The sequence below is a fragment of the Carassius carassius genome, chromosome 28 (genome assembly GCF_963082965.1).
Source record: "Carassius carassius chromosome 28, fCarCar2.1, whole genome shotgun sequence".
Lineage (NCBI taxonomy): Eukaryota > Metazoa > Chordata > Actinopteri > Cypriniformes > Cyprinidae > Carassius > Carassius carassius.
The window spans coordinates 6,867,593-6,878,295 of NC_081782.1; the positions used below are offsets into that span (position 1 = coordinate 6,867,593).

Sequence of the window (10,703 nt, forward strand, 5' to 3'; positions counted from 1 at the left end):
CCTTTGATCAAAATATTTGTATATTTTTTTAAATGGTGTATTATAACTATACATACTAAAATTGTGCCTATATACACACACATACACAATTTATATTATCAACAAGCATATCTAGAAAAATGTTTTGACTATAGATATTTGCATGACTTTTCCCTAAAAGAGTCCCTAAAAATCCCTTATATTTAATATATGATGAGGTCATCCATAAAAACTCCAAACAATGATCACACAAAAGTACAGTCATATAGATTTTTTCACATAGAGGTTTTATTGTCACTTATACCCCTAAGTTCTCAAGAAAGAACCATTAATATTTAAGACATAAAAGAAAACCCACACAAACTTGAGGCTTCATTTTAAATGTGATTTATGAGGTATGCACCAAGTTGTGGGGATTCCAGCGTACCCAAATAAAATAAACCGATTAAAAGATGTGCTTTGCAAAGAGCCTTTAAATCCTTCTGTTGTGCAAACGTTTTCTCTACACTGGAATGAAGATAGCACATCCCAGTCGGGACTATAATGGCATCTCAAAAACAAATCAACATGAGAAAACATCCATAAATACAGAACAAATATAAGATCACATGGAAAATCACATTGGGAAAAGACAAATCAAATAATAACAAGTAAAGCAGTATTCAACATATCCACTTATAATTAATAAAACAATTTAGACATTTAGTAATAATAATGGCAACAGGGATTGTGGGAATATGGAAAAATAATTACTAATAACCAAAGCAGGTTTAGAAAAGACACATGTGTAACTATGTAAATATGTGAACCACAATCTGGAAGTGTGGGACATATTAAGAACTTTTTACAGCTGTGTACCTGTAATGGCCAGGTCATAAATTGATATATAAAAAAATAAATAAAAAAAACAACATTTAATAATATACGGTTTCTCAAAAGTTCAGTTTTGAATCTGGCAGAAATTGCAAATGGCACTATTCACAACTTAAATACACTTGGCCTGTCTTGAATTCCTTTTGGTTTTACAACTAGAGAATCACCATAAGAATTGAACAGAATTGAACTTTCTGAACCATTGCTTTAGATTCTCATTTTTGGGAAATGAAAAGATTGCACTTAATGGAAGTAGTGCCATTAACAATATACTGAGCACTTATGAAATTCAGTGTATACATGTTTTAACATGTTACATAAATGACATCATTAAACCCACAGTATGTGTTTCATCACACACTCACAGTGTGTGTTTGAGGGCTGTTCTGGGTCCAAGTTGGTTAGAGATGTTTTGCTGTAGCTCTGTTAACACACCATCCCGCTCCTCTAACTCCAGGAGAACTTGCTATGAAGGGTAAACAAGAAAATACTTTAGTAATTTGTGATCATGGAGGATGTGTTACATTGGTAGCAGTTTAGAAACGGGTTATTTACCTCTATGAGTTTATCCCTCTTCTGAAGATTGTCTCTTAGTTTTCCTTCCTCAAAAGCTCTCTCCTTATTTTCCTTCTTCCACCCTAGTTCAGCCTCCTTTTTCTCCTTGGTCTTCTCTCTCAGCTCCTTGAGTGTGTTCTTGAGTTGCTCTGATAGTGCAGTGATGGCTTGTTTGTGATTCTCTCTTTGGTCCTAAAAGAACATGGAGGCAGGTTGATGGAAACGTACAAACCAGATCTTGAGAGCTCACTGGTTTAGAAATTTAGCTCTTTTAAGTCATGCTTTATATGTTCATATGATAAAATATTTATTAAAAGTGATGCATTGAAATTTCAGCAACCAAAAATAATCAAACTAATTTAAGTTTGGATTGGCCAAAAATTATTTCTCATTTTTAAAGACTTTTTTTTTTTTTTTTTTTAAGGCTATGTTCAGAGACTGCAGGCAAATCAGACCACCTCCAAAATGTGATTTGACTTCCAAAAAACTATCTGGATAAAGTCTGGATATGCGTTTTTTTTTTTGCTGACTGTCTGAACATGGCTAATAGTAAATGCTGTTGATGTTCAGTCGATGAGCGAACAAAACTTCACTAAACATAATTTGTAGCACACCTACTATCCTGTAATTGCAATAAGTTTATGCTTTCTTACTTTTGATAGGAAACCAAGTCTAGGCTTTCAAAATCTGCCAATTTTATAATGAAAATAATACATAATAAATTTGGTTTTGAAGCGCTTTACTTGCAGTAAAAAAAATTATTGGTGCACCACTAGCAACTGTTATTGCCCAGAGCAATGTCTGTACACACCACCAGGTGGCACCACCTGTTGCACCATAAAATGGCTAAATTAATGGAGCACATTTTATTAGATTCAGATTTTCAGATTTTTGAGATATTCAGAACATTAAAATTGATTGGCAATGAGTTAACCTTTTTGAAAGAGCCACAATGGGAAATTAAAGTTATGATTTAGTCAGACGTTACCAGTATGATGCTTTCAGTGTGGGTTAAGGCCGAGCAGAGTCTTGAGATTTCCTGCAGCATGGAGGCACTGAGCTCCTCTCTATCTCTGAAGCTCACTGCCAGCAGTGCTTCTTTCTCTCGCAGCTGATTGACTAATCCAGCCTCAGCTCCGCCCCCTTCCAATCCCCGTGCAATCAGTGAGTCTGACAGTGCCTATGGGCAAAATGTTAATAGTTAACTACTGGAAATTATCCATTAACTAAATCAACAGCACTTTGCAAGAGAAGTCAAATCAGACAGCGAGCGGAAGATAACGCCATGTCTACCTGCACATCTTGGCGTGAACTCTCCAGCGCCTCCTTTAGCTGGGAAATATAGTCTTTGTTTTCCTTCACCAGTGCAGTCAGAGCTGAATCTCTCTCTTTCCACACTTCCCATTCTTTCATCATCTCCTGTTGGGTTTGATTCCGCTCCGCAAGCTCTACACGCAGGTGCTATTTGAAGATACAAAACATTGACTGATTTTTACCTCACAGAGTTCCAGACTAAATAACCAGGACACTAAAACCCACTGCACTTTGAGAACCTGGTTTTCTCTAAAAGAGTCATCAATGCCTGATTCAGTCTCCAGTGAATAGCACTCATGGATAACAGCAGCAGTTACTAACCAAGTGATTAAGTAAACAGTATGTGTGTACCATTGAATAAGTGCTCTGTTTGTTTGACTCACGTTAATAACATCCTGGTTACACTGGAGCACAGTGTTGAGTGTGATGATGTCTCGGTCTCGCTCTCTACCTGCGTCTCTCATAGCCTGCAGCTGTTTCTCCAAGGCTTTTTCTCTCTCGCTCGCCTCAGACAGCTCGGCCTCCAGGACTGCCTGATTAAAACATTAACACAGAAAATTATAAGCACTATGGAATAATGTGCTTCCAGTTTTACCTAGGGATGGGTATCGTTGAGATTTTAACGGTGTTACTACTCTTACCGATACTGCTTAACGGTCCAGTACTTTAACGGTATTCTTATCGGTACTTTGTGTTGTGTTACTTTGTGTTGTGTTAGGCAGTCAAAAATTTTGCATTTCTCTGTCTGCACATAATGCACTTTTGAAAGATGCTTTGACAGATTGCTTGTGTTTCCGCCCTTACATGCTAAATTTTTGTTGCTCTTATGACAACCAGCGTTGTCTGCATCAACTCTAGTGAAGTATAACCACACTTTGGAACGTTTTACGGTCTCCGCCATCGTCACTCTTTGTATTAAGCGGGAGTTTTCATACTGTAAGGGGCCGTTCATATATCGCGTCTAAAAACGCGTGAAAAACGCTAGGCAAGCCGCTTTCTGATTTTTTTCCCAAAGCCTTCGGGCACTTGCGCTCCTGAGGAGTCTGCCATTGCTAAGCAACCATGACCTGCTCTCTCCATGAAGACGCGGAAATTTCAGCAAAGGATAAATGGATTTGCAGCACTAAAAACTGCTTGCAGTAGCTCTGCTAATAAATTAATTTAAAAATCCACATACAGCTATCAGCTGTTCCTTCATCTTGGCTGAGCTTTCAACATTGTTACGGAAAAGGTGAAGAAGCTACATGGACTGCGGTGCGCTTTCGGCATTCTGAAAAGTTGAGATGTTTTACCTCGATGCAGTGCGGACGCGCCTGGAAAAAACGTGCGCGTCACGACCGCATTGCTTCCATTATGAGCGCGCATACCACGCGCCTACATTGGAAATAGTGAACTTGAGCGCGCAAAAGACGCGATATGTGAACGGCCCCTTATGCGTGTGTGTCTTTATTTTTAAGCGGGAGTTTTCATACTGTTATGTCTGTGCGTGCGCCGCGCTCGTTGTGGTGTGTGTGTGACTGACAGACAGCCTCCGCGGCGTGCATGAAAGATCTCACAGAAAAACGTCTTAATATGATCGCACATTAGAAATGTTTGGTGAGATAAAATGTGCACGATAACATTATTAAGCAAAAATACATAGTACATTAATTTTTTTCCCTCCAGTACCGAAACCAGAACCGATAACGTCAGATCTTATTGATACTACGGTCTTTCATAATTTAGCCCAGGGGCCAGTTTAATACCGGGTTTCAGTACCCATCCCTAGTGTTACCTGGACCAAGCATACACACAAGTGCTCTTGTACTCAAGTTAATTACCCAACACAGTGACCCGGCCAAAACTCACACTGACTGTGTGTGTTAGCCAGAGCTTTATTGTGTACTGTCTGTGTACTTGTGCTATGCTTGTAAGAGTCAAAACACCAGAGAATATATTAAAACTGATCAAAATGAAGATTGTTGATACTAGAATAAAACCGACATAATGTGGGATCAGTAAGATTTTTTAAATGTCTCTGTAAAAAAAAAAAAAAAAAAAAAAAAAATTCTCAAAAAAAATATAGAAAAAGTAATATTTAAATAGCTTTCTATTTTAATATTTTCAAATGTAATTTGTTTTTTTTTATGGCAAAGCTGAATCTTCAGCAGTTATTTCAAAAATGTTTTATTCTTTCTCTCTTTCTATACACACACACACAGTATAAACCTACAATATATATATAGATTTTCTTCCATTTATTATAAAATTGCTGTCAAGAGGAAAATCACAGGTCACAAAGTGACTAAATAATGCTTTCATTCACTTCTAAATAATGGTGCAATTTCATTATATTATCAGATGATTAGTCTATAGTAATTAATTATAATGATCTCAATTTAGGAACAACAGAAGTCTGAGCAGTCTTCACTTCAAAACTCTCAGTCAGACCTCACCTCACGTTCAGTGCGTGTATCAGTAACTGCACTGGCCAGTTTTTTGAGGAGTTTGTCAGTGTCCTGTGATTCCAGCCCGTGCTCAGCACACAGCTTCTGGATCAAAGTCACACATTCCTGAAGAGAGGAGAGCACACAGTCACTGACACATCTGTGACCTCCACACAATCTGTTTTAATCTTGAATCTGTAATGAGTTCATCAATTCAGTACTCACCTGGATTACATTCTCTCTGCTGTGCAGCGATTGGCTGAGACTCTCTATGAGGTCATTTTTATTCTTCAGACTGGTCTGTGTGGCAAAACAGATCAGATAGGTGTTAGTCTCACAAACAGGCATCATTCCCAGCAAAATGACTCCATGTCATGCCTGAGGGACAGTCCATGGCATTGTGACTCCTTATGACTGCATTCCACTAGTGTCATATAACTGCTATCAGCTCACACTAGCGAGCAAGCATTCAAAAGCTCCTACCCAGCATGCACCAGTGCTATGAAATTACAGCACTCTGTAAAATGCTGAATTAAGGTAGATCATAAGAAGGAAGTTATGTACAGTGGCCACAAAATATTTGGATACTTAAAATCACACTTTATGTAACAGCAGTAGAGCACATTGCATTATATAACAACACATCAAATTCATTAACGATCTAAATTACTGATAATATGTCTTCCCTAGTTGTCTTTTTAAATTATGTTGTCTTATTTTGTGTTTTCCAAAACTTCTATGCAGTATTATTTTCTAAATAAATGTAACAGATTTTTTGCTATTTAATGCAATGGAATACAAACATTAATTGTGACTTAAATGTCTAAACACATGATCAGGCCATTGTATAAATTCATACTTCATGTATTTTAATTCTGTCAAATGTTTCACATCCAATCACATCCAAAATGAAAGTTTTTGTTTACATAATTATATGTGTGAGTACAGTGTATATATTATGTATATACAAATACACACAGCATATATTTGGAAAATATTTACATGTATACATTTATATCCATATAATTTATATTTATAAATAATATTTTTCTTAAATATATACATGCATGTGTGTTTCTTATACACACACACACACACACACACAATATAAATATACACAGTATATAAACTAAATCGTTTGACAGCACTAATAAATTTGTGTATTTAGCTGAAAATAATGCACAATGAAGACTGAAAGAGAGAAAATTACATCAAAACGCAGTAGCTGAGAAGCCTGTTATGAAAGAAAGCCTAGGGCAAACTCCTCTGGTCTGGGAAGATTCCTGAAAGAGGTGTGTGTGTGCGCATGTACAGTATGTGTGTGGGTGTATATATAACGTACACCTCTCTACATGGGCAAACCCAAACACTATCTTTTTAAAAACATCCACACACCTTCTGCAATATACCCTATATAAGGAATCATTTGCCAAAAGTCAACAAAAAGATAAGGAGAGGGTGTGCCTCAGATGTGCTGTGCTAAGCCTTTTAAACACAGCACACACGATCGCATGAAACACCCATGCCATTTAACTTAATTATCCCGGCCTCGTATTACTTACCACTTGCGGAAACTTCAACTGCTTGGCAGGAGCATCGATTGTTGGTTTGTTGGTGTCCCTAAGCTGTGCCTCCAGAGTTCTGATGCGAGCCTGAGCTTGAACGAGCTGTTCACGCAACTGCTTCACAGCATGATGCATCTTACCTCCGGATGCCTAAAAAGAGAGGTAAAAATGAACTAAAAAGTAAAAAGAATCAGGGTGAAGCATCTAGAACTGTCAGACAGTCCTCACCTCTCTTTGCAATGGCATAAAGTCATCTTTTAGCTCGGTCATGATGTCATCGTTTTCTTCTTCAAACTCATCCTCCGTCCCGTTGTCACCATCTTCAAAATTCAGGACCTTTACTAACCCCGCCTTCAGTCCCACCTCATCCTTTTCATTCTGCACGTCCCCTCTGTGCAACACAGGAATGCGACTTCCAGCAGGTGACCTCACTGGCTTTCCTTCAATCCTCCTTAACTCTTTGAAAACAGTGTCTATAATGGCTGAATGCTCTTCTGGCCAATCAAACAGATTGCCGTCTAAAGAGTGCAGCGAGTGAACGGAGGTAGTGCGGGATCGAGATCGCAAAGAATGACAGGAACCAGACAGAGAGGCGGGGCTGGATCTGACAGACGCCGTTTTTGACCAATGGAGAGGCATGCTGCAGGATTTTTCTCGAGAGAGGCCCAATGATGTGAAGGCTTGATCGGGCAAGTGACGTGGAATCCCACAAACAGATTCGTAGTCCGAGTCGGACACCCTCAAGGAGTCGCAACACTCACACAGCTTGCCTTTCTGGCACCTCTTCCCTGTTGTCCTATAATACGGACAGGACTCTGCTTTCTCAGACCACCATTCATACTCAGAGAGGGCCATGTTGTCCCTCAGCATTTCTCTGTATCCTTCCCCAACTGAATCCTTCTGGTCCCTTTCATCCTCACTGGAACTTCCATTTCTCCTGGAGGTAGATGGGTGGTGTTGATCGTACATGCTTCGCACCCATCGCCTGATCTTGTCCCGTTCCTGAGTGAGTTTCTGGAGTCTCTCGCTCGACAGCACTCGGACTCGGGCGATGACAGTGTCAAACTTGAAAACTCGCTCCAGAACGGACACACACTTGCCGCATACAAACTCCCCCTGACCGCTCCCACGTGGTACAGGCTGCTCTAATATATGTGTCAGCACACAGAGCAGGTCGATTCCTTTCGTGGGGGTGAGCAGGCCACGAGACTTCGAGAGCGAACGGGAAGAGCTGAGCGATAAAGTGCTGCCTACAAATAAAATATTTTAAAAAACCATGTATTCGTTAATTATAATCGAACATGCCATAATATGGAATGTTAAAACCTACACAGCACATTAATTGCTTCAGTAATTAAAATTATGCAGAAATTTAAATTTTTTTATTCTCTGTTTTATTTTTAAATGTATACAGAAATAGCAAATGTAATGTAATTAGACATGTTCTCTGCAGGTCATACCCCATGGGCTGCTCTGTGCCGATCTGGGCAAGCTTCCCTTGCTAGAAAAGTCTGTCGGCGTCTGAGGTTGTGTGCCCTTTCTGTTCTGACCTGCATACAGCCATCGCCGCTGGTTACCTTGCAGGTCACTCCCACAGATCCGGCATCCTTCACTTTTACCTCGAGTAGTCATCATAAACAGGTGCAGCAGGTGCCCTATAATAACAATAATAATAATACAATAGATAAATAATTCAATAAAAAAATAATACAAGCAATCTCTAAAAAAAAAAAAAAAGAATTCTCAAAATATTATTCGAAAATTGTCAATGAGTGTTTCAAAAAAGTATATAGAATGATACTGGCATCTGAGGAGCTTTTAGAACTAATATTATACATATAAATATATATATGCTGTCAAACAATTAAATCGCATCCAAAATAAAAGTTTGTTTACAAAGTATGTATATATCAACACACACACATTGTGTGTGTGTATATATATATATATATATATACACAGTACAGACCAAAAGTTTGGACACACCTTCTCATTCAAAGAGTTTTCTTTATTTTCATGACTATGAAAATTGTAGAGTCACACTGAAGGCATCAAGGGTTATTTGACCAAGAGGGAGGGTGATGGGGTGCTGCGCCAGATGACCTGGCCTCCACAGTCACCGGACCTGAACCCAATCGAGATGGTTTAGGGGTGAGCTGGACCGCAGACAGAAGGCAAAAGGGCCAACAAGTGCTAAGCATCTCTCGGGGAACTCCTTCAAGACTGTTGGAAGACCATTTCAGGTGACTACCTCTTGAAGCTCATCAAGAGAATGCCAAGAGTGTGCAAAGCAGTAATCAAAGCAAAAGGTGGCTACTTTGAAGAACCTAGAATATGACATATTTTCAGTTACACACTTTTTTGTTATGTATATAATTCCATATATAATTCCACATGTGTTAATTCATAGTTTTGATGCCTTCAGTGTGAATCTACAATTTTCATAGTCATGAAAATAAAGAAAACTCTTTGAAAGATGTGTCCAAACTTTTGGTCTGTACTGAGTGTATATATATATATATATATATATATATATATATATATATATATATATATATATATATATATATATATATATATATAGACACACACACACACACACCTGTGTAAATCTATGAGTAGTTCTCTGTTGTCCTTTGGTTGGGGTGGATCCAGTGGACAGCTCACTCTCCCCTACTGACAGTCTCAGTGTTAACACGGGATGGACACATCGGCCTTGAGCTCTATAAACACATGTATAAAACAAAATTGATGTATTTATTGAAGACTTTAAGTGGACACCACGCTAGCATAGTTCGGCCAAAAATGTATGTAATCATTTACTCACAATGTTTAATGTTGTTCTAACCCTGTATAACTTGCTGTTTTACCTGGAAAACAAAAGGAAATGTCAAACACAAGTAAACTAAGTGACTGACAGCCAGTCACCATTTACTTTCGTTGCAATTTTTCCCCATACAATAAAAGTGAATGGTGACTGAAGCTGTCAGTCTGGCTAACATCGCTTCTGTTCCTTACAAGCCTTGCACGTCTGGATCAACATCAGGTAAATTAATGGTGAAGGAATTGTCTTTGTTTGGCTGACTACTCTTTCAATCAGATCTATGAAAAACTAGCAGGGGCTCTTTAAAGCAGGAGCTTAAAAACTCAAATAAATTATGCAAATAAGTGACGCGTTGGCAGAGAACTTTCCATACGATGACTAATCACAGCAACTCTCGGTTTTGATCTCCGTGTGCTCAGTGAAAAATGATTTTAAACCACTATCACAGCGCTTAAAACTGCCGCTGATATAAACCCACGCGAAACTGACTTTTGACTCCCGGAATGTCAGATTGACCCTGCAGAGGACAAAACATGATACGATAGACCAAACAACTCTTTAACACAGCCGTATACTGACCCGATAAGTTACGAGAAACGAAAATATCACATTACAATCAAAAATGGACAGATAAAGTCGCTTACCGAAGCTCAGGAAGTGTCTTCAGGTCTCGAGAAGAAGCTCTCGTGCGTCCTAACCAGAGTGGCAGCCGCCGCGCGCCGCTCTACCTTGCTGACGTAATCATAAATACCTGTTTCAGCGCGCAGCCGCGTGGCGCACTCCAGCGGTTCGCACAGTCATGAGCATATGGTAATATGTGTTATAAAATATTATAACACTAGTATTTCCACCTGCTAAGAAAATGACTTTAAATCAGTTATTTCTATGTTCTATTTCTATTGCTTTAAGTCAGTTATTTCTATGTGTGTCAGGAGAGTTACATTTCCAAACATTCGATTTTGCCATTAATTGTAATAATTAATAATAAGTTGTATAGCCCCAGACAAACAATTTTTTGCATTTTATATAACAATTTATTAATTTATTTTATAATTTCATTTGTTAAAACTGAACATTAGACTTGGATTATCTGTGGTGGCAGGACAGAATAACTTTCCTACAATATTCAAAATGATTAGAAAAATAGCAAATAGCTAGAAAACTATA

The 10,703-nt window shown here is 38.4% G+C and overlaps 1 protein-coding gene across 4 annotated transcripts; it reads right to left on the reverse strand.

The window, feature by feature from the left end:
- Nucleotides 1-209: 209 nt before the first annotated feature.
- Nucleotides 210-10,439, reverse strand: LOC132107812 (uncharacterized). 4 transcript variants are annotated; one of them, XM_059514050.1, is made up of 13 exons: nucleotides 10,181-10,439; nucleotides 9,540-9,582; nucleotides 9,315-9,435; nucleotides 8,173-8,372; nucleotides 6,941-7,962; nucleotides 6,710-6,862; nucleotides 5,373-5,447; nucleotides 5,157-5,273; nucleotides 3,105-3,254; nucleotides 2,701-2,868; nucleotides 2,396-2,587; nucleotides 1,408-1,599; nucleotides 210-1,318 (listed from the first exon to the last, which is right to left on the reverse strand). In XM_059514050.1, exons 4-13 carry the CDS (start codon nucleotides 8,345-8,347, stop codon nucleotides 1,214-1,216), a joined length of 2,349 nt encoding a protein of 782 aa, XP_059370033.1. In that variant the 5' UTR covers nucleotides 8,348-8,372; nucleotides 9,315-9,435; nucleotides 9,540-9,582; nucleotides 10,181-10,439; the 3' UTR covers nucleotides 210-1,213. The 4 variants fall into 4 exon arrangements, with proteins under 4 accessions (XP_059370033.1, XP_059370032.1, XP_059370035.1 ...); XM_059514049.1 differs by having other exon boundaries at nucleotides 8,173-8,367; nucleotides 10,181-10,437; XM_059514052.1 differs by having other exon boundaries at nucleotides 8,173-8,367; nucleotides 9,536-9,582; nucleotides 10,181-10,437.
- Between the last annotated feature and the right edge of the window lie 264 nt (nucleotides 10,440-10,703).